This window comes from Cololabis saira, chromosome 14 (genome assembly GCF_033807715.1).
Source record: "Cololabis saira isolate AMF1-May2022 chromosome 14, fColSai1.1, whole genome shotgun sequence".
In the NCBI taxonomy this organism is placed as follows: domain Eukaryota; kingdom Metazoa; phylum Chordata; class Actinopteri; order Beloniformes; family Belonidae; genus Cololabis; species Cololabis saira.
In genome coordinates this window covers 35,015,702-35,041,096 of record NC_084600.1, presented here as the reverse complement: position 1 = coordinate 35,041,096, position 25,395 = coordinate 35,015,702, and the positions used below count along the sequence as shown (strand labels likewise).

General features: G+C 38.4%; 1 protein-coding gene across 2 annotated transcripts in view; it reads right to left on the bottom strand.

The window, feature by feature from the left end:
* grk6 (G protein-coupled receptor kinase 6) overlaps positions 1 to 25,395 on the bottom strand; it is a 275,750-nt gene that overhangs the window by 246,149 nt on the left and 4,206 nt on the right. For both annotated transcript variants that reach the window (XM_061740551.1, XM_061740550.1), the window contains exon 2: positions 9,270 to 9,365. In XM_061740551.1, coding sequence (XP_061596535.1) covers positions 9,270 to 9,365 — 96 coding nt within the window. The remainder of the gene's footprint in view (positions 1 to 9,269; positions 9,366 to 25,395) is intronic.

The following is a 25,395-nucleotide window of genomic DNA, read 5'->3' as shown; positions in this document are numbered from 1 at the left end:
ATTAAATTAATGAAATAAAAGCAAAAAGTAAGAAAAAGACTGCCAGTAAAACAAATTGCCTCTGTAGGGATAACAAACATTCCTCAAAAAATAAAAATGATTTTTAAAATAAAAGGTGCATCTACATGTTACCTTCATCCTTAAAAATCAAAGCAAATCACCAATTAAATAAATACCCAAATCAACATCAAGCCACTCATTAATTTAATATAAGGAAATCATCCTTCTTTTCAATGTTTTTTTAAATAAGGTTAAGGTTCTACATAATTTCAAATCCCTATCTAATTTATTCCATACATCCACCGCTGCCACTGTAGTGCATCTCAGTTTGGTGTTGGTTCTGATTGTTGATTTCCTGTATCTGCTCTCCCCTCTGAGGTTGTAATGGCTGTATTTGGTTGTGATCCACCTCAAGCACCATCAGTGAGGAAGAGTCATGACTGAAGGGATGTATAGCATGAATTAATCAATTTTCAGTCTCTGGCCATGAGGATGAACAGTGTTTTGCTTTACATTGCATGAGTGCGACCATACAATATCCTGTGGCATATGTGACTCCTCTCATGGAAATGAGTGAATGCTGCATCATCTGACTGCAGGCACGAACCAGCAGTCAGAGATCACATGTATGCGTGTTTAGAAATTGTGATTCTACTCCTCATTCTGTAGCCCCGAGTGGAAATGAGGACTGACTAAATGCAGTCGGGATTAATGATCAAAGCAGCATGAAAGCTTTCAACCTGGCTGAAAACAGCAGTGAGGTGGTCGGAAAGCCAGTCCTGGATTCATTAAAGCCCTGCTACGTTCAGGTTGTCGCTTCACTCTCTACACCTTCTCTGTTTACAACACTGGCTCACGACAGTTCCTGAAACTTTCGGCGTTTGTTTAGGCTCAAGAACCACAACCCATATGGTTAGGTTTAGGCATTAAAAATTGAATTTACGAAAAAAGGTCAACAATTGCGCAAAAAAACTATCCTTCCTGCCTGTTCTCACTCAAGCTCCGCCTGTCTGTCGCCACACTGCGCCTGGAGACAAACAAGTTTTATTACAGGTCCATGAACGGCTGAATCGTCTTCATCCTGACAATGTGGCCTGTGTGTTTGCGCTGCCAGTGCTGGTCGGTGTCTGAACGTATTCGACAAGCATCTCTGCACAAAAACACAACACCGCAACTGAATTAATAAACGGGAACTTATGATGCCTTGATAATATTTCCTAATATACTGACGCCATGAGCTGCCGTCATTAATCTGCAGGAGATATCGAACCACTCAGAGACGCAGGGAAAACTTTTACATTCCTGCTCCTGTTCACAAATTAGTCTTTTTTTCCAGCAAAAACCAGTTTGTCATCATGTTTTTAGTTGATTTGTTGAGCTTCTATCGATTATTCCTCTGGTGTCATGTTTGTGGCCCTCAGATGAACATGAACCCCATGTCCCCAGACCTTTAAAGAGAACAGGGCAGTGTTACATCCCACAACATGAGTGGGTAGTGTTCAAAATTCTGGCACAACATGTAGGTGTGTTTTTGATCCATTTCAAATGTTGATTACTGTATTACTGAAAATAAGATTATGAACACTGAGAACGCAAAACAGAGTAAAAAATATTCAGGAAAACTACTGGAAAGTAAGAAACCACTGCTGGATGACATCTAAGCCCTGCAGCAGAAGAAACTATTATGTTTTAGTGAGTATAACCAGATGAGCTCAGAAGTTTCTTGGCAAACATTTGGCACCAAACCTAGTTCACCACTACATCCAGAAATGTACCCTAAGCTGTATCACCCAAAGTGAACACCGAGAATCAGTTCTTCAGCAAAAATGTGAACCATTCCTCCCTGGACACAAGTTCATCTCCGATGGACATAAAGACAGTGGACATGTGTCGTGGGTTGAGTTCAAGTCCCCTAATATAAAACGTATGAAGCGTCATAAAAGTAAGACAAGAACGGCCACAGACTGAACAAATTGGACAGACATGCTTCTCTAAAACATTTTTGGCTGGGTGTGGAGTCAGTTTGCTGGACTGACCTCCAACCACGTCATGAGATGGAGGGTCCTGGAGCATACAGGACGCTGAACCCAACATCGCACAGCCACTAAGTCACAGTGTTGAATCAGGAGGAACCAAGATACATGGGGAGGGTTGTGGCGGGAAGGGCATAAACCCATGTGGATATGAGCAGCACCTTGGTCCAGTGTGATGAGCATTAAAAAGGGAAAAGCCAAAAGAATTATTTAATTATTTTAAAAATAAATCATTTTTTACTCCATCCATCCATTTTCTTCCACTCGTCTGTTACCGGGTCTCAGGGGCAGCATTCTCAACAGAGATGCCCAGACTTCCTTCACCCCAGACACTTCCTCCAGCTCTTCCGAGGGGAGTCCGAGTCGTTCCGAGGCCAGCCGAGAGACATAGTCTCTCCAGCGTGTCCTGGGTCTTCCCCGGGGTCTCCTCCTGGAGGGACATGCCTGGAACACCTCCCTAGGGAGGAGGGACATGCCTGGAACACCTCCCTAGGGAGGCGTCCAGGAGGATCCGGTACAGATGCCCAAGCTACCTCAGCTGACACCTCTCAATGTGAAGGAGTAGCGGCTCGACTCCGAGCTCCTCCCGGGTGACCGAACTCCTCACCCTATCTCTAAGGGAGCGTCCAGCCACCCTGCGGAGGAAACTCATCTCGGCCGCTTGTATCCGCGATCTTGTCCTTTCGGTCACTACCCAAAGTTCATGACCATAGGTGAGGGTAGGTCCGTAGGATGACGGTAAATCGAGAGCTTCACCTTTCGACTCCTTCGTCACCACGACGGTCCAGTACATCGACCGCATTACTGCGGACGCTGCACCGATCCGTCTGTCAATCTCACGCTCCATTGTTCCCTCACTTGTCAACAAGACCCTGAGATATTTGAACTCCTCCACTTGAGGCAGGACTTCTCCACCCACCCGGAGTGGAGAAACCATGGCCTCGGTTTTGGAGGTGCTGATTCTCATCCCCGCCGCTTCGCACCTCGGCCTCAAACCGCTCCAGCACATGCTGAAGGTAAAAGTCAAAATCATCTGCAAAAAGCAGATATTAAATCCTGTGGTTCCCAAACCGGATCCCCTCTAGCCCCTGGCTACGCCTAGAAATCTCCATAAAAAAACAGAACCGGTGAAAAAGGGCAGCCCTGCCGAAGTCCATCATGCACCGGGAACAAGTCTGGCCTACTGGCGCAATGCAAACCAAACTACTGCTCTGATCATACAGAGACAAGATCATACATGTTTTACTCGTATATATTAAATAAGAATTGTCACACACATTAAGAATTAGCAAATTTCTTTGTGTGGAAATGGTGTTTGTTTAAGAAATCCATTAATTATCTTCATAGAACCAAGAAAATTAAACAAATGGAGGAAAAAAGTAGGAGAGAATAAAGAAGGTAAGCAACAATTAAGCTTCTGTTTGTAGTTCACAAGGTTTTAACCGGGGGTTGGTAAAACTAATGTGAACTGGAGCCAGAAATAGAAAAACAAATTAATACATTCAAAAATAGCCTAGGGAACGGTTAGCATCTGCTTCCTCAGGGAAAATTCAATCAGCTCTTTGTCTGACCACAAAAAAAACGATACTGAGGACCAAACTCAAAAAAGGCGGCGACAGCTTTTGAGAGAAACAATTTTGTAATTTTTTTTCTTAAGAAATCGATTCAAGCCAGCATCGGGGACAAGCTCTCACATAGTTGTGGTTGATGCACCAACACAGATTCCTTGGGTTAATAATAGATGACAGTGAATTAGATTTAAATTCACTTTAATCTGACTTTCATATGGTTTCGTATTGAATTTGTTTGCTTTCTCTGTAAAGCGCTCTGAGACGACTCTTGTTGTGAATAGGCGCCGTGTAAATAAACCTTATCTAATTCAATTTAAAGGTCAAGGGTGTCAGGATAGTGACATTCCAGTCCCCATTCCACCCTTGAACCCACAACTCAAAACTTTCCCCTCCATATTGTGCATTCAAGTGTCACTTGTTTTTTTGTGATAACGCTTGAAAGAGTGGAGGAAAATATCAAAGTGAGATAGTAATAGATGTCATTTTTGACACTTCATGATCAGTTTCACGTAATTTCTTTCTTTTTTATGTTTGACTGAAGTGAGAAATCATACAAATTCATCAAATGTTACATTTCCTGGCCGGCAAATGAAACAAATGTCTGGATGGTAAAAACATATCAAAGACATGCCGGCTGAGTCAGCCGCAACAACTGGCTCCGCCCATCTTCTCCCTGGAGTGAGCACACGGTTCACGATGACATAACAATGTGGAGGCCGAATAACTTTACGCCTTCCTGAGTCTGTGATGTCACAGTCGCCTGCACAACTGAGCAGATCAGCGAATTACATAGTTTAAGACTTCGAGGATCCAAAAAGAAGGCAACATGGTTGTTTTATTTCGACTTTTCAGAGCTGGTAGATATTTCAGACATTAAAACTAAAAACACACCAGACATTAAAACTAAAACGCACAATAAAAAAAAAGAAAAGGAAACACTGCACTAGTTGATGGATTCAGTTGTAAAGAAATTATATATTTAAAAAAAAAAAAGGAAGCTATAATATTAACTTATAAAATAAGGAAGTTGGGTAGATACTTCACACTAACTTCTAATTTGACAAATATGTTACCACACAACGAGGTTCTTGAAATGTATTTTCAGTCCAAAATATATAATTATCTAGAATAAAATATAATATTTCAAAATTTTAATCTAATATGCTATTGCTGTATCTGTTATAACTTTGAAAAGATAAAAACATTTAATTTATGATAACTATATGTTCTGTGCAGTGAGATGCAATAAGAAGAGAGTTTGAACAATCGATATTAGAGTATGATTTGACTTAAATACACTCATCTGAGGTAATCAATTGTTCACAAAATGCTGTTTTCTAAATGTTTCAGGTTTTACAGACTGAACAGAAGATATTGAAGAATTTTCTCTTTGCAGAACAAAGAACATGTTAACTTATTTTCTTGGCTTATGAATTTTCTTTTTAGGGCTATGTTTGTGGCTCTTGGGAGTTCATACCCAATGCCAGCCAGGGTGCTTCGATATCTGGAAATATGGGACAGTTCACATCTTTAAACCACATGATCCAGGTAAAACATCCCCTAAAAAGTGATAGAATACTTCAAATTATCTGTGGCCACCCTGTTACTGTTCTGGACAGATTAAAATAAAGCAGTTGATAACAAAAAAATGTGATACGTATCATAAACAGTCAGTTACCCGTCACTTGTTAAAATGAGAGTAACTAAACGGCTGATAGAAAGAACAGAAACTCTCGTCTGCTTCCTCCCTCTGCAGAAACCGCAGCTTCCTCAGTGGTTCTACTTCAGCAAGATGTTTTTTTTCCACTTTTCTTTCCCGCGTGTGTTCAGTGTCACCATGCAAGCGACTTCTGGTCATAGTCAATCATCTTCATTAATGATAGATTGGGGCAGGTTGTTATTGTTCCGGAGATTAAAGTCTTTTGGCAAACGGAAAAAGGTGATGAAAGAAAACATAAACCACACTCTGTCCATTTTGTTCACGTGCTGAGCAGGAAATCCTGCGAGGCATCTTAATATCCCCCTTTTAAAAAAAGTGTAGCTGTTGTTTTGGGGGGGGGGGGAGGAAAAAAATCACAAGTATTTTCAGTTCAGATATTATTCATTTATAGGGGGCAAAAAAAAAAAAAATCAACCAGATAAACAAACAGTTTGGAACATCTCAGCTCATTCTTGATTTCCCTGGGGAAAGCTCCAAAAAATAACATTTCCAAATGCAAAATTATGAAAGTAATCTGCACAATTTTGGCCACATCAACCTAAATCGGTAGGTCAGGTCCACCTTCCTGTCTTTTATGTTGACTATGACACCTGAACTTTGTTTAAAGCTTACTTACGTTGGGATGAATTAGTCCAGTTCTGTCCAAGGCCCACTAAGTAACATGTAATATCTCACTTTGATAGATGTTGATCACACAGAAATGTAAACATAATCTGTGGCTTTTTAAAGAGCTTATTTGACGTGGGAATGTATTAAGAATGAATCACATGTTCTTTCTTCTTTTATTTCCTGGTATAAAACATGAGGTCTGCTGCTGATGAATATCTTGGATATCTATTTCTGTACAGTACTGTTTGGCCACCGCCACCACTGTACACACAGGAAATGAAAAATAAACACTGATCATTTTTCCAGGATGATCAGATCACATTTCAGTAGAACTGTGTTGTGCATTATGAACCTCGAGGTCACCATACCAACACCCACAGTCCAAACGACAAACAAGTTATACCTGCTGCTGCTTCTTTAACGAACAATGAGGGGGAAAGGAATCAAAGCTTCAGATGAATAAAAGTGTAACACACATAAGGCCATCCTGAGTTAAATCGTCCATTTCCTAGTTTTTCCCTCCACGGAAGAAGAGTCACTTACTGGCACCTAAACAGGACATTTTAAAATGAAATCCTCATTCCTTTCTTCTTCTTCCACGATTCAGATTAAATCAGTATTTTTTTTGTTTACTTTTTTTACTTGGGACGTTTCTGAATACATGTTTATCAGAAATAAAATGGAAAGGATGGACGAAAAAAAATTACACCAAAAATATGAAATAAAAGTTTGTTGTGACTAGGGCTGTTTGATTAATCGATTTTAAATCGATTTTAAATAGCAAATGTAATGACTGACATTACACACCTCTACCTCCTTCATGGGTTGCATTATTAATTAGCATGCAAAGACCCAGTTTAGTTTAATTAGAAAATGTCTTGTTTTATTTAATTGGAAATATAACTTACTGTATGTTTGCAAGTGCTGATTTGCTGATTTTTTTTTTCCCCAGAGATAAAACTTTATATTTTATTATATTTTTTTAAACTTTTTTTCAACTTATTTTACAGAGTTTTGCACTTTATTCATTCATTTTTGGTTTAATAAGAGCAAAGTTTGCACTTAAAGCCCAATGGGGCAAATGTTCAATGAAAAAACAGCATATTTGAAATCATTTCTTTGCCTTTTGTCAATTCACAAAATAATCGTAATCGTAATCGAAAATCGGATTTTGAGAGAAAAAAAAAATCGAGATTTTATTTTTGGGCAAAATCGAACAGCCCTAGTTGTGACTGATAATGCTTCTTATTTTAAAGCTTTGGGGTGCTTCAGGGATCTATTCTCGTAATATGCACCTGATGCAAAAATTCAGTTATGTCTATTATCATGACAATACCGGTAATACGTAGATTTACTTATCCGTACAACCTGGATATCTTTCAAATAGAGCTACTCAATAGCAACTGACTGAGATTTGCTACTGATGCTGCCACATTTTCTTCATCTAAATTACAGTAAAACACAAGTTCTTTTTTTTTCCCTTCTCCTCTGAATCTGGTGCCTAATCGCATCTTCCGAATATAATTTCACGGGTTAAAAATGTTGGTGCGTCTTTGGTGTTTAGAAAGAACTTGAGAAACATGTTGTTGTAGTCAAGCTGTTCTCACCACTGAAACACTGTACACATACAGCCTCTGTATTTCATCATGAGCCGAGAGGCTGTTACTCATTTACAGTTTGTCCAAAACCGCTTAATGACACCACATATATCATCCCCTTATAAACCCCAGTGCTCATGTCACCACACCAGCTTCCACACAAATTAAAAATCCTCTTTCTCATCCTTAACGCCTTGAATTGGACAGCATTGAACTTGCTTACTTTCCCTGTAAAGAGCTTTGAGACGACTTTTTGTTGTCAGCTGGCGCTATTCAAATAAAGTCAAATGATACCTAATTGAATTAAACAATCTGGCTCCAGAAGACATTCTTGAACTTTTAACATTTATTATTGCTTCTAGACGTCTCAGGTCGTCTTATCACAGCCATCCCGTGTTTCCTGCACTACAACTTGTTGAACGAGGCATCTCAGGAAGTCAGAATGGGGAAGAGAAAATGAAAAATAGATTTCTAATTGACTTATAAATCCATATGTACCATATTTAACTTAAAATGATGTTGTCTTCATGTTACAGTGGTTTTGCAGGTTTGAGGAAGAGCGGGATGTAAAGCATTCTTTGTAACAAGCACTTTTTTATTTAGTTCATTGTACATTAGACAAAATGTCTATCAATATTATAAAAAAGTTGTATTTTTTATTTTTAGGTGAAAGAGTACATTTCCCATTTACAAGCAATAAAATTAAGGAAGCTAATTTTAAATTAATCCGCAAATTCTACTTAACTCCAATTAAAAATGCATAAAATATCAAAGGATATTTCATCAAAGTGTCCAAGATGTAAAAAGATGGAGGGGACATTTAAGCATATGTTCTGTGAATGCGACCGCTTACAAAGTTATTGGAATTCAATTCATTCCCTTACACAATTAATCCTGGACAAAACATTTGATTTAAGCAGTAGTTTATATTTATTAAATGACACATATAATTTACAACTACATAACAAAAAATGCAGGATATTAATTTTGATCACTTATTTTGCAAAAAAATGTATACTTTTATTTTGGAAGAACGATTCCCCTCCATCTTATAAGATTTTCATAGACCAAATCACAGCATTTCTACCATTAGAAAAATATAACCGTGGCCATCTTTTTCAAGAATTTTGGTTCCCATTATTTTCTGGTTTAGAGAACTCCATTGTACGCTGATTGCTATTTTATTGCTGTCATTTACTTTATGTATCTGTAGCTATTCGAGTTTTGATGCCCCTACTGTTACTTACTGATGTTATTTTCCTTCTTTTTTTTTCCTCTCTCCCAGTTTATTTATTTTTATTTATTTCGTGTGTATGTTTTTGTGTTTTTTTTTTTTTTTTTGGGGGGGGGGGGGGTTGTAGGTGAGATTTGTAAAGTGTGCACAAAAGAAAATTGTAAGACCGCCTGTCATTAAGGATGTTTCTGATTGCCTTTCTTTTGTGGAATAAAAAGATATTGAAGAAAAAAAAAAAGTTTTATTTTTAATTATAGAAGACTTATAAAGGTCTCATTTTCTTCACATTTTAAAATCATATTCCCCCCCCAGATCTCAAGGGAGAATGGTTAAACAATGAGTGAAAGGGTGGTCAGGTGGGATGGCATCAAGGTCGCCATGGCTATAATCTGCTTCAAAGGCCTCTGACTCAATCAGTACACAAAAGACTACAAAGATTTTTCCCGAGATAAAAGCCGTCCGCTGGAAGACGGAGGTGGAGCGGAGAGAACATCGCTGTCTCACCTGTGCTCTGTCGCAGCTCCTCACAAAGACTTATATGTGGAAACTGCAGCATCTGCTTCCATTTCTTGCTTTTTCCTTTTCTGTTCCCACCACCTCCTGTGAAACACAAACACATTGGTTGGCTTAAATGAAGGAGATTTAAAAAAAAAAAAAAAAAAAAACACTAATCGTATATCACTTCTTTTTGAAAACATCACAAACTGCTTTACAAGAGGGGATTAACCAAATTGGGTCAGATGAATGTTCACAAGACTACGACGATAAAAATGTCTGATGAATATCTCTGATATCGCCGAAGGCTTTATCAAAGAGGAATGTTTTAAAGAGGGATCTCAAGGTAACACAGAGTTTCAAGAAAAGGACACAAAGAGGTTTTAAGTGGTTTTGTGAATCATCATGGGAATGTCTGAGCAGCAATCAAGTCAATCAAGTCTCTTTGAGCTTCAGTCTTCACACACTGAGACTGTGTGAAGCATTCACAATAGACACAATAACATAAAGAAGAAATACTCATGTCTCTTTTATTTCCAAGTATTTAGCATTGAGTAGGACCATAACATGTGCTCTAAAGGCAGCAGGAAAGCCTTCACGTGTCCAAAGGGTTGGTAAAGTTTGAATTCATACTTCTGTTTGTATAGTAACTGGACAGAATTCAACTATAGTAGAGAACCAAATGTGCTAGAAGTTCAAGCACCACCACACATTGATCTGTGATGCATGTTTGGTACCTGGAGTGGACTGTACAGGAACATAGACGTGGTTACATATCTCATACTTGGCAAACATAAAAGCCGCTCAGGTCAGTTTACTTTAACTCTTCAAATTCGGTTTAATGAACACAACTATAACTTTAGCAGAGAGAAAATATTTTTGTTGATACCGATTACAAAGTGTATATTTTACATGTTAAAATTGCTTTAAATAATGAATGAAAAAGTGTAGGTCTTTGTGAACAGTTTACAAACAGATTTTCACAGTTGGAAATCTTGTTCTGCACATCGATTTATAAAACTACTTCATCTTGTTAGAGAGCAAATTAAGGTCATCTTCCAAGTACATTCAATGTATCTGTTATTTCTAAATCAAAGAACCAGCTAAAAGAAGAATTATCCACCCTCTAACACCTTTACCTCCACCCACCTTGGGTTTCAAGTCATGCTTGGCCAAAGCTACTTCCGTTACTATTTTGCTTTTCTTTTTAACAAATTCTCCTCAGCAGTTAAAACAATTACGTCAAGAAAGAAATTAACCATTCATGCTGTGCCAGTATTTTAAAGCTTCGGGGTCCCTCAGGGAGCTATACTTGGGTCTCTTGTATTTTAGTTGTATGAGTTTCTTTTAGAAAACCAGATCCAAAAATCCAGTTATAAGTTTTATCATTACACTACCGGTGCTGAAATCTCGGTATCCTTCAAATACAGCTACTCAAAAAACAACTGGCTGAGATTAGTACCTGTTGTCCATATTTTTCTCAGCTAAATAACGGTAAAACAAGTTCTGTTAAATTCTTTCCCCAATTTGAAAGTTGTCATTGGAAATCTCATATTTCAATATTTTTTCCACTCGCCATCAGAGGCCTAACAGTCCTTTCATCATTCTAAAAACAACAAACATCATTGAAACTTTCGCCATCAAAGCAAGAGTTCTTAACTTAACCTCTAAAAACCCAAACAAAACACAGGGAAATAAAGCAAAAGTGGAGATAATAGATTATCGACTCAATGTGACAGAGCTATCGCGAAGTGATGTCAAACAGCCAGCTTGCATTCACATATCAGTGGTATTTTGACAAGCTGCCTACAGAGAGATTGTGCCCAAAAGGTATGGGAGCTCTGTTTTATTTTAGATGAGCCTGTTATTTACCAGATATGCCAATATTTTCAGACACCTTTTTCCATGCATCCAACTTCTTCTTAATGTCTCTATATCTATAAATAAGGAGACATTGTATAACTCTGGGAAACCAGATAGTGTCATTATTAGTTTTTCTTCCATCTTCGTATTCTCTTTCCCCCGTCTTGGGCAAGGCCTCTCGTCTTGGGAATCCTGGTCTGTGTTTTGATGCTGCTTTGGCGTCGCTGCTGCTCATTTGCATAAAATTGAGATTGTCTCAACTTCAAGTTGACACTGGTTGTTGGCATCGCGCCGCTCGCTGCTGCTGATGCGCCAGACACCATTTGTAGCAAGAGATCATTGAAAATGAATGGCTGCCAGCTGCTTATGACGCTCGTGAAGCGTTTGGCGTAAATGCAGGGAAATGTGTGTGAAGGGAATGTTGAGATTACGAATAGCTATTACACACACCTTTGTTTTGCCTCCGTTACTAGCTGCAGACGTGGAATAGTGGCAAAACAAATGCCCCACCATGCTTCATTACCGTCGTTCACATACAAAACATGGCGGAATATATACGTGTGAAAAAAAATGTCCACATACTTTTTTTATTTTACTTCTTTTAACCCCCCTTGAGTGCTTCAATGGTTCAAATCTTACTTGCAAGATAGGGCCTTTTTTTTTGACAATTGGAAAACATGAGTCAGAGAACCAAGATCACATGTGGGGTTCCTCAAGGGTCTATTCTCGGACCGCTTTTATTCAACATCTATATGTTACCCCTAGCTCAGATTGTGGAACATCACAACATTTCCTACCATACTTATGCGGATGACACACAGCTTTATATTTCAGTGTCACCACATGACTACAGTCCCCTGATCTCATTGAGTAACTGTATTCATCAAATCAATGAGTGGATGTTGCAGAATTTTCTCCGGCTAAATGCAGAAAAGACAGAGGTGATCATTTTTGGCCCTAAAAATGAAAGGGAAAAGATCAGCGCTCACCTTGGCTTCATGTCATTGACAGCTACAAATCAAGCCAGAAATCTTGGTGTAATTATTGACTCAGACCTGAACTTCCACAGCCATCTAAAGTTTATCACTAAATCTGCCTATTAACACCTAAAAAACGTTGCTAGAATCTTTATTCTGTCTAAACAAGACACAGAAAAACGTATTCATGCATTTATTTTCAGTAGGTTGGATTATTGCAATGGCATCTTTACAGGCCTTAACAAGAACTGATCCAGAACGCTGCTGCCAGAGTCCTTACAAACACCAGGAAACTGGACCATGTTACACCGGTCATGAAATCGCTACACTGGCTTCCAGTGAGTCCAAGGATAGAGTTTAAAATCTTACTGCTGGTCTACAAAGCACTGAATGGTCTTGGACCAAAATACATGTTGGATCTGTTAGTTCCTATGAAGCTCCCAGACCCCTGAGGTTCATCTGGATCTGGTTTGTTGTGGTTCCCAAGAACCAGAACCAAGCAAGGTGAGGCAGCGTTCAGTTATTCTGCTCCTCACCGGTGGAACAAACTTCCTGTAGACCTGAGGTCTGCTCCAACTGTCAGCTCCTTCAAATCAGGCCTAAAAACATTACTGTTTATTGAAGCGTACTCTTAAATTAAATACATACCTGCTGTAATCTACTGGCCTTATTTCTTAATAACTTGTTCTTTTTATTATTTTACCTCTTTATCATTTTATTTGTTATTTACTGTTTAATTGTGTCTTGCCGCTTTTAATGTTGATGTAAAGCACTTTGAATTGCCTTGTGTTAAATTGTGCTATACAAATAAACTTGCCTTGCCTTGAGTTGGAGGGATATTCTCCTGTGCCATGGCTGGTTTTTACAGCCTAAAGCAACCTGGTGTTTTGGGGGGGGCTGAAATTGTTTCCAACAACTGAGCACTTTGAAAAAGTTAAATAAAAAATAAAAATAAAAAATTTAAGCAAGACGATGTTTGGGGGTCGTTGTTTTATTCAGGATAAAGGCAGACTGTACATGACTTGCTCAGAAAGTTGTTCAAACCTGTGGAGAATTGAGATTTCCGCTTCGTGAAGTGACAAGGCTAACTTGTATGACAGGGTGTGACGGGGCAAAACAGTGATAACAGCGAGAACATGCAGAGATAAAGAACAAAGAAACGAGAGAAAGAAAGTCCCTCTGCTTTCACCGCTGGAGCTCCGGCGGCTTTCAGAAGCCTCATCCGCCTGTAACAGCGACGCCGTTTCCTTCACCACAAAGCGAGAAATAGGACAAGAGCCGACATGATGCTCGCTGCTAACGCCTCAAACCAGCATCAAGTCTCTGCAGGCTGATTCCGTTCTCAAATTAAAAAGATTAGTTTTTAAACTTGTTTTTCTGGTTTATTGTCACAATGTGTGCTTTATTTGCACCCATCATTTCTTTTTACAAAAACTTCTTTTGTTATAAGTTCATACTTCACACATTTGTCTCTGACCTCTGAATAATGCTGCAGCTTCTACTATAAGACACCAGCTCCAGGTTACTGCTGATATATCAGAAAACAAACAGATTTCTATATTTTTAGATCATAAGTTACAAGATGATTGAGATCAATATTCGTGATCATAAATATGAATTTGATCACTGTCAAACAATGCATTGGTGGTGAACTGCTCCACTTCCTGCACCACAGCTGCCCCAGTTTCAAAGCGGCTGCACTTTCTTTCAGCGCCAATGCTTGATTAACCCTCTCAAAACGCATCTTTTCAAGTCAATACTCTCACTAGTATGACATGCGGTTATTTTTCCGTCTTGTAGCCCCTGAATGTACCACATGCCTCTGACATCAGCAGCAGGTTTGGGGACAAAAAAAAGACCAAAGGAAGTTGGAGAAATTAAATGATATAATAAAAAGGTCCAAGAAATTAAGAATGAAAACATTCTTTTACTCAAACTAGTGTTGGAAAGTAAGAGAATAAGTTATTGCGTATATTTAGACCGTATTCTAAATAAATCATCTCTCTGAACTAGGGCTGGGCGATATATCGAGGTTTTAATATATATCGATATATTTTCAAACGCGATATGGTACGAGACAATATCGTTTATATCGATTAAAAAAAATATATACGGTATATATATATTTTTTTTTTATGATTTTGATATAGCTTATTTTGTGACAAATTGACTTGAATGTTTTGAGATTTGCACAAATGTTTTGTTATTTGCACAACTGTCAACCTCAGTGGAAAAGTCTGCCTGTTACTGTCTACATTGTATTAATTGTACAGTGTATTTTAATTTCATTGTTATGCAGGAAAGGGATATTTGTTTTATTTTATTCAAGAAGCATGTTTATTCTATATATGCAGGCAGTTTATTTTTATTTCATTTGTTTTATAACTTTTGATATTGTGCAGACCTCTGTTAATAAAGATATCTGTGTGACATTTGGCACGAGGCTTTGTATTAAAACTGACTGTTTTTTTTAAGGGTTTGCCTCAGAAAAAAATGAAGCTAACAGAGATGCTATGCTATAATGCTTTGGGGGAAACCCCAAATATGGCACAGAAAAAATATCGATATATATCGAGTATCGCCATTCAGCTAGAAAATATCGAGATATGACTTTTGGTCCATATCACCCAGCCCTATTCTGAACAAGCAAACACTGTTGTCTGATCACCTTAACCATGCCAAAAATCCTAATAAATGATTGTATTATCCTCTCCACACCACGCAGATGTGAACAATCTTTGATCACAACAGTCATTTTTGCAAAACTTTCCAACATAAATCCAACATTGTAGCAAATCTGGGCATTAATTGATTACGACCATTCCCTGCAACTTATGCACTGTGATGGCGGCACCTGCAACTATAAATGGCGGTAACATCAAGCACCAACACTATTCATAGTATGTTGAAATAGGTCAGTTCCATTTGTAGCGCCCACATTTGGTTTACTTCGTATATTAAACTGTTTGTTTCTTTATGGTTTATTGGTGAGCCATGGCTGACTCCAGGATGCAGCTGCCAGAAATTAAGGCAATTGGGGTTGTACAAAGGGCAGCTACATCATGGGGGGAAATCATGGGTTGTTTCGTATAATATTCAGTATAATTTAAGTTCATTAGTCTAATTTTGTATTTAGGAATTGAGTTGGAGCAACTGCCATCCTGACTGTTTGTTTAGATTATTTGTGTAGGTTATTTGTTAACAATGTTTAGTGTTTTATCCCTGTGCGTCACTGGTCTGCTCAGCCAGTATTAAAGTTCCTTGTGTGTGTTTGTTCAGGTTAGGTCAGTTTGGTTTTGTTTCAGTGTGGCTGCTGTTACTACTTGGTTGCTTTATTTTTGACATCTTTTAAGGGCCCTTCTTGTTATTTTGGTAATAAAACCTTCTTTTTCTTTAAAATCTCTTTAAATCAAAAAGTCCTCGTGCTTACCTGGCTTGGTCCCTCACATGCACTAAGATTTGAATGGCAAATGCAACACACAGGTCATGTAAACAGGTAATTCTGAACATTTCCCCCTCTAGAATGAACTCATTGAACTGCCTGCGAGCATATCATTAATGTTATTACTTTTGAATGCACTTAATTCAGTGAACAAGTAACTCAATTATCAGTCACTGAATCAATTACAGACTTAATACTCTGTTAATTAAAGAAAATGGTTAAGATTGTTTTTAAACACTCTTAATACAGAAACAGTTGCATTGTTTTTATTTCCTTCCCTTCTTGATCTACTCATTAAGTCACTTTAGAGTCATTTTAAACACTCCTATAATCACTGATGATGTACTGCAGCACATACGTACTGATGGCTGGAGTGCGCCACTAGCAGCTCTGTAATATGAGATGCATGATCCAGTCAGTAATCATGAATATCTTTTGAATTGCCAGTGATCGTGTCATGAATGAACCATCACACTGGGAAAATAGAGTTACGTCATACATTTGGCACCAAATTCTTATTTCCAGGGAGCAAAAGCAGGTGTTCAAAATGTTTGGACAAAAAAAATTGAAAACTGACAGATTTAGTACCCTCCTTGTCCCCATCATGTCTGTAAATATCCTTCTTGCTGTCCTTCAGAGCAAAACCATAGCAAATATCATCTTCCACAGAGCTTCAGTTGGACTAATCATCTTTATTAATTTAGTGATATCCAACAAAATGAGTAATAATCACTGAAAACAGGGCATTGTTGTGACAACCACAGCAGATTCAAGGCATTCTGCCTTCAGGATTCCTGACTGCTCCGCCAAGGAGCGATCCAATGCCACGCTGCCTGCTTTGGTATTCAAATGTGACAAAGCAGCTGCTTCCTGGGGTTAAAGAAAATCATCTGTCATAGATCTACTACAAACAAGATGTTGTGGATTTATTCGGGGAAGTGATGATAATATCAAAACTGCAGATGAACTGATGTCCGCTTTGAGCATTACTGACTGTAAATAAAGATGAATAGAAGAACAAAGCGCTTAAGCAGATATTATCCATAAAAAAACAGACAGGTACATAGTCCAATTAGCCTTTAGTCACAGTGGGAGCGTTCAGCCCACACTTATAGCTGTCGGTATTATGAAATACTGGTTGATGATTAAAGTTTTAACCGTCTCTTTCAGATCAGCGGCACAAGCCAGAGACACAACCTGATCTTTTAAACGTTCAGATGATGAAGTTTTGGGGTATAATCATGATCTGAATCACGACTCCCAAATGCAGACTAGCAAAGACGTACAAAGACAAAAGAAACAAACTAAGTTCAAACAAAACGCTTCCGATGCGGTCAGAAATTATAACAAACCTTATCTGTAACTGACTCGCAGCACTTAAACGCAGCGACTGACTGACTGGTGATTCAGCTGATTATGTTCATATCTGATGACACAATAAAAAACACCATATGTTCAACCATGAGAAGTTCATTATTTTCTTTTCCGGTTATTAAATCTGTCATGACAACGCAGTCAGCATCCTCGATGGGGAAGATTTCTACTGCAAATGCAGAACCCCAAAGGTAGTAGTTGCAATCTCTAGTACTTGCTCATTCGTTCACTCATTTGTTCATTCGTTCACTCATTCATTAATTTGTTCATTCATACATTTTTTCACTGATTTGTTTATTAATTCATTCATTTGTTAATTATTTCCTTTGTTAATTCATTCATTCATTTGTTTGTTCAATCATTCATTCATTGCTTCATTCACTCGAGATAGACAGAAAGACAGATGGACAGACAGACAGTTCTTACGCCGCCCTTGGGGGAAAGAAAATATAAAATTGATTAAAATGGGGAACATTTTGAAATCAATTTGTAAAAGGCTTTTGGGGCAACTGCAGTCGATCTGAGAGGAAACCTGCAGCATCTTTCTATAAGATAAATGTGGTCGGCATCGACGGACCACAACAGAATAGATACATTATTATCATATCTTCAATCTGCTACTTTGTGGAGTAAAAACTTCCTGCTGAATGCAGTAACTCTCTTCCTGTTACTGTCTTTCCTGTTTCGAGGTTATTCGAGAAGGTTACATGCCATCATACAGAGAAGCAGAAGATTTGATCAGGCTGCTAGAAGCTAACAGCAGATGACAGAGACTAATGTACCAACACATAAAGGACTATAGTATGTGTTACATTTATAAAATCCTGCCATTGTGAACAGGATGAAAGGATGATGATCAGATCAGCTGCATTATATCCAGTGAAATGCAACACTGGGCTCACAAAGGGGATCAAAAAAAGTCTGTTTTTGCATTTAATTTGAATTCATAACCAAATTTTGTTTGCTTTTTTCATCTCTTCTGCTAACCTCGACCTGCCATATTGCACCTCTCATAAAAACTGGCAGACAAAATTTACATAGCGTTATAAATTAGTCAAACACACCCTTCATGTGAGATGTACATTTTGACAATATATTCAGCTTTAGGTCAAATTTTTTTTAGCACATTACAAGTTACAGATTCTAATGGAGAAGCAGAAAAAAACAAAAAGTATCATACAATTATGAATACACGTCTACCTTTCTGATACATCATTTATTCTACATATAAAACCTTGCAGTAGATTGTAAATTTGAATTGGACGAAAATAACTTTATTTGTGTAAATGTACATATGTTGTGTTATTATTCCACAGCTGTGACGGTAATGTGTTTCAGTGTGAGGTTAAAGGGGAGGTTGACCCAGGACAGGTCACCGGTCCATCGCACGACTACATAAAAGACAGAACAACCACACTGACCCCTACAGACAAGTCAGAATCAGCAGTTAGCATAACCTGCATCTTAAGTGTGGGAGGAAACCCAGGTAACCAGAGCAGACTCAAGCAAGACAGGGAGACCATGCAACCACAGTTGGGATTCAAACCTGGAATCATCCAGCTGTGAGTCAACAGCCCTGACAGCCTCAAGTAGTTATTCTCTAAACAGAGGATGAAATCAGTCCCTCCAACTTTCTCAACCTCTTGAAACAAAGAACCACATTTAAACATGCATTTAAAGGGGACCTATTATGAAAAAGACGCTTTCTCTTGCTTTAACATATATAAAGTGGTCTCCCCTCAGCCTGCCAACTCAGAGAAGGAGGAAAGCAACCAAATTCTGCAGTGTCTGTACAGCCGCCCGGATGAGCCGTCCAGTGTCATGTGACTTCTACGAGCCGTTCAGATTCTGCTCCTGTCGTGACGTAACAACAGGAGCGATGCGTGAAACCACGCCCACAACTAACTCAGCCGGCCGCCATTTTTTCGTAGCGTGTATCGCGTCATCACGTCAGGCAGGGTTATAATAGTTTTGAATTTTTCATTTTAGTTTAGTTTTATTTCGTTTTGACTTTTTCTCCTTCAATTCAGTTAGTTTTAATTCGTTTTTAGTGTGGGTTTGCTAGTTTTTATATTTTCAAAAATGCTTAGTTTTAGTTTAGTTTTTATTAGTTTTAGTTTTAACGTCACGGACCGTGAGGCGTTAAGGTGCCGTAGCTGCCAGTTGGAGATAACGGCCAGAGCTGAATAAATTGATCATACCAAGAGGCTTATATTGACAGGGACGAAAACGAAGGAAATTATATCTATAATTTCAGTTCGTTTTAGTTAGTTTTCTAAACACGCAATATAGTTTCAGTTAGTTATCGTTTTTGTCTTTTAATTTTCGTTTTTATTTAGTTCAGTTAACGAAATTGTTTTTTCAATTTTAGCTTTCGTTATTTCGTTCGTTTTCGTGAACGATAATAACTCTGGCGTCAGGCAGCCAATCAGCACAGAGCCTCATTATCATAGCCCCGCCCACTCAGAATCCTGCATAGATAATGAGGTTAGAGACTGGGACGATAACGACATGGCTTAGAGACTGAATTTCTAATTTATTTAGCAAAAAACAATCAAAAGCTTGTTTTATGACATTCAAGGCCTGTTTAAAATAGGCATTAGATGCCATAATAGGTCTCCTTTAAAACACCTAATCACAAAGACTTGAATCAGTTCCCACCAGCACAAGCAGCTCTCCAAAACCAAACGTTAAGTACGCGATCCCTAAATGTCTGAAATAAGGATGGTGGAGGAAGCATCAAGGACTTAAACATTTCATGGTTTGGTTTTTTTTTTGTTTTGCTTTTCCATTCCGTCTTTGCATTTCCACTGAGGTTAAATATTCAGAGTAGATTCAGCGAGCATCAGTCCGTTTTAATGGTGATGTTCCTCCACAGACGGCCCCTGCTGGAGCGCCGGCGCCGCTGTGTCGGTCGACCGTCGCACCAGGAAGTGGGTTGAAATTTCTACCCAGAAGCCTCTGGTTGGTTCGCTTGGGTGAAATAAACACCAGAAGAAAACTGTTTTATTTTCATCCTGTTTTGATGTAATAAGTTTAAATTAAAAGGTCACAGTTGAGCAGTTTTTCACAGTAACGTTTCGCTTCATTCGTCAAGTAAAGTTTTGCATGTGTTTCTGAAGTATCATTTCCTTTGACATCAAAGCATTCATTCATCAATTTACTCATTTCTTATTTGACCTTTTTGATTGGATGAATAGAAACCAAAAAAAGAAGCCATTAAATATTGAATTTTGTTACGCAACCTCTGAATTTAATCCATTTTGAATTGTGCTGAAGAAATAAAACAGATAAACGCAGTTAAAGGAAGAAAGCCGCTGAGCGTGAAGACATTTCTGCACACAGGAAGAAACAACAAGTCGCAACTGAAATCTGAACGTCACACTGAGCGGCTCTCCCTAACTGACACTAGAAGACCGTTTCGTCTGCAGCTTTCAACATGGGACTTTTACTTTAAAGGAAGACACGCCCTAACACTTTTACACCATCTGAAACATTTGTGGAGGAAATTCTGGGCAGGCGCTTCCTCAAAAGGACAATTGGGGCGAGACGTGTTTCATGAACAGGTGCAGACTTTTTTTTTTTCCTTCAAACAAGTGCATGAAAAGTCTACAGTTGATTCTATTGTGGCATTTGGAAGTTGTCGCCTTTGAACTCACAAAAATGTAAACCATCCTTAGAGCTCAAATTCAAAACTAGTCCATCAGAGATAGCTGGATCATTACTGACCCGAGGATGATTATTAGAGAGTAAAGAGTGTAAACTTTGGGATAACCAATGTCAAAATTAATTCTTATTTTAAGCTTCTGACAAAACTCTACAATGTTTTTCCACGTAGTGGAGACGCCTTTTCTCTGAGCTTCTCTGTCAGGGAGGGGTGATGCTCTTTTTTCTGGTTTTAAAATTTCTAAATTCCTCAATCCCCCCCCCAAAAAAAAAAATTACATTATCGATAAAAATAAAAATTAATTTGATTGGGGGTAAGGAGATCCAGGGCTATTTCAACTTCAAAAACTTGGAACTGAGGTTCGAATTTGAATTCATTTATTTGTTTATTTTATCCGTGTCGTCATTCCAATCAGTGAATTTCATCAGTTTCCGATACCAAGACTGGATTGGATCAGTCCCACCTCTAGTAGATAGGGTCTATACAGAAAAAATCAAAGGAACTTTAACTTTGTATTGTACAGGAAATGTGTTAATAGTAAATAAATAAATACATTTCTACTGGCAGATCTGTTTCCAGTCACCACCATCATGTTTTGAGTCCAAAGAGTTGACTTATTTCACACAAACTACTGTCAAAAGACACAAAAAGAGGTGTACCAATTCAGTTATATAGAAGCAGAGGCCATACTTTTTTGTGTATAATGACATTAGTTTGTGCAACATCCAGTAGCTGACTTGTATGAAGGAGATCTGCTGGTAAAAACAGACCTTTATATGCACTTTCCGTATACTTACAAAGTTTAAATGACTTAAGTTTGCTTGTTGGGACTCTTTCCAAACCATCACTGAAGCAGAATTACATTTTTGAGTGTTGTCGCAGGCATGCAACAGCTATTTATGTTGATGTCCGTAAATTGGCCCAAGTGCTAATATTAATTCCTATTTTGCTGCAAATCTGTATTCCATCCATTCTCACTCAAAACTGCTCCTGCTTATGTCGTTTTGATCCCTAATGAAAGTTTACTCTCATCACCACCAAATAATAGACCCAGGGGTGTTTCAACTCCAGAATATTTTATTAAGAAGTGACCCCATTGATAGTTTGGTTCATCCTTAGAAGAAGTAAAAGTGCAATAGTGGGCTTGACGAAATAAAAAAGGCCTGTATATCGACAGAGGACAGCACTGCTGGATGATTCCAGGATGCTTCCCGTAGTTTGGGGAAAAACCCTCACGACTTACAGACAAATGGAGAACAAAATGCTGGAAGTAAATATCTCATCATCCAAATCAGCAATGAAAAGAAGACTCTTCAATGCAAACCGTCCCTCAGCCTCATGAACCGAGACCAAGTTTTTGACCAACATCTCAAATAGTCACATGCAGAACAGAATATTAAAGAGGGGCGATTTCAGGGATTTCCCTGAGTGCACGTCATTGTATGCCACATGATGGCTTGGCATAGGCTGTTGGATGCCCTCCCTGACATATAACCCCCCCATTTCATTCAGTCTTGGGTCTATGCAGGACACCATATGGCCCTGTTTAAACCTGCTGTTGTAATTAGGCCTGTTTTGAAAAAAATCGATTCTCATATTTATTCCTAAAAATCGATTCTTACGTCTAAAGATCGATTTTTTTTTTTTTTTTTTTTTTTTTTCTTCTTCATCATTTTCGCCAGGTGAACTTTAATCCCAGTAGTCGGACACACAGTTTGTCATGACACTTCTGAAAAATGCCAGGTGCTTCATGGCAATATGTGTGCGTGGTGACAGAATAAATTAGATAAGCTAAAATGATTTGTTTACTGCATGAACTGTTGCAATTTCTTTCTTTTTTGCACTTTAAATGGATATTGAAAGGCCTGTTTGAGTTATTTATTTCTTAGTTATTTCACAATAATTATTGTGAAATTATTATTTCACTAGTTATTTTACAGTCATATAATTCAGGCAACAGCTCAAAAAACATTTTAAATAACACTAAGCCAAATCAATATCGAATCGGATTGAATCATGATAATCGATTCTGAATATTAAGAATCGGGATCGAATCGATTCTTGACATTTGAATCGATACCCAGCCCTAGTTGTAATCCATCCTGATTGATCCGCTCACACCTGGATACATGAACACTGGCTTTCAACCCCTCATAGTGCTTTTCTGACCAACTCGAAATGGGTGCTGGTGCTCGACCAGTGCTTGAGTCAGTTCAAAACAGGTTCTACAAAGAACCGGGTTGCTTTTCCACTGGCTGGGGAGAACTGGAAACCCAGGACCCCGTGTCATTTATTACATCACCTAAGCGGAAGCAGGAAATCCATAAAAAGAGCACGAAAGACCTCAGAATGACAACAATGGAAATCAAATTTGGATATGTGCAGACGCTGATCACGGCCCTAAAAATCTTGTTTGGAGTCCAGAATTGACTTCATGTGACTTTCCGCCATCAACAAAGACGCCATTTACATTTCAGGGTGACAGCAAGTCTTTTTAGAGTCACGTGTTTGCTGTATAGTACACGTATTTTTTAATGCGTGGTTAAATCAGTAAGAATGCTTCCAGAATCTCCGTGATATGTGTTTTAAACTCACAGAGGTTGTTTAAATTAAGTGGTTGCATACTTGCTTGCAATAATCACGGCCCCCTACGTGATGTAGTAGATCTAGTATCCGGGCCAGCAAGCTTTCTGGGCCAGCGCCGCACCGGTTTTCTTGGAACAGAGTCAGTACTTTCCCCACAGGCTGTGATTTAAAAGCAAAAAAACTGGTGCTAAGTCTGGCATTAGCACTGGAACCGCTTTGGTCAAAAAGCCCTATTAGTGGCTGGCACAGCATCTGCAGCCACAACCACACCTGTAAAACACCTGGGGAGGGACAAGACGATGCACATATAGACTCTTATTTAACTGTGATGCTCCGAACAGCATCAGCTAAAAGTTATGTGCAGGACACTCAATATCACACCAAGATACTTTTCGGGATTATTCACATTGTGAATGTTGATATTACCAGAAAAATTATTTGTGCAGCCCTCATTGTCATTTAATGGCATAAGATCATAGTTAAAACTTGTGGTTTATGTCTTCCAAGATCTCTTAAAGACCGTCTGCGTCTCCATCCACCCAGGGCTGTGAGATCTAACATGCAGACGAAGCTTCATTAGTAGCAGATAAAGCAATGATCCTTATCCTGTAGCTCGGATGCTATCGGCTGATGTGGCCTCCGGTTTGTAATCCAACTGTTTTGTTTTTTGGGGGGTGTGTACTTTTGTCAGAAGCGACAGAGGGAATCTGATTATTTCTGGTACTAATTCACTAGTTTTTAATTCTGCTCCGGTTTCCAGAACAGAGACACCAAGTGTTGTTTGAAATTGTTTTAATCTTGCTTACATTCAAACTGTGCTGTTCCTTGCTGTGATGCAAACAGTGTCTTCACATACTAATAACTAAGTAGTGCCCACATCCCACCGGGTCATGAATGGGATTTTATTTATTTTTTTTATGTAATGACGACTGACATTTATAAAAGAGTACCGCAGCTTTATGTATATGATGAAACAAATACATTTAGCCATAAAAATACAGTGTTTGTGCATCTGGCTCTTAACGGTTTAGGACATATCAATTCTTTTTATTTATTAAATTTTATAATTTGATAAGTGACAGAACAAGTGAAATGAAAAAAACTAGAGATAACTAAAGATACGTATCATCTCCTCACATTCAGCAAAGCTGACTATACAAAGTTTTACAGTACTATTGGACAATGACCCAAAACATGCTGCAAAAGCAACCGGGGAGTTTCCAAAAGTAAAGACTATTCTGCAAGCTAATGCCCTGCTTTCAAAACAATCAAGCTGATTGAAAAAAACAAAAAAAAACTGAAGACAGAAAGACGCTCAGTCAAAAACGACAAGAGAGGACAGCTGCAGTCCGGGCCTGGGAGAGCACCACGGAAGAGGAAGCATGTTCTTTAATCCTGCACGTTTCCAAACTTTAGCAACTGTCTGAAATCAACCCTTAGGCAATTTTTTCCATTAGTCAATATTTTATAAATTACTTTCAATGCATTAAAGCTCCTCATAACAAGATTTCCAAATAGACTACTAAAAAAAAAAAAAAAGAAGAGGACTCTTAATCTTCGTTTTAGCATCACATGAGTTCTAAGGCATCAACCTTATTATTATTATTATTATTATTATTATTATCAAGCATTAACGCAAATTCTGTTTAACACCTCTGTTTTTTTAAACATTAATGCTTGCACATTTCAGGAAATTTGACCCTCAGCCCAACCTGTAGTTTGAAGAAACAGGAAGGGATACAGCTTTAAAAAACTGCATAATAAACAAGCGCCAACCATCTTAACTTCCCGATTGAGGCTCGTGCAGACCGAAGATTCATAACAGTTCCTCGACTGTTTGATAGAGGAATCTAAGTACCGAGGCTGCAAAAGAAAGCCTTTTTTTTAATATACATATGCAGTTTGATCTTGCAGCAGATGCAAATTTTCTCGTGTGACAGTGAAAGTGTCCGAAACCAGTCCTCTTCTTTACAGTCTAATCTAACAAACTTCTTTTGGACCTGAGGCAGATTCTGTCAAAGAGAACTAAAATCACTGACAGTGAAGTACAGAACGACATAACTAAAGATGTTGATGGAGGTTTTGTGTATAATTGACAATGAACTGGTGTCTGTGTGTAGTGGGATGTATTTAAATGAGCGTATGATGTTTTATACATCCCCCCCCCCAACATAAAGCAGTGATGTTGACATCCAGCATGAGGAGAAGGCACATGGATGGGGGTGG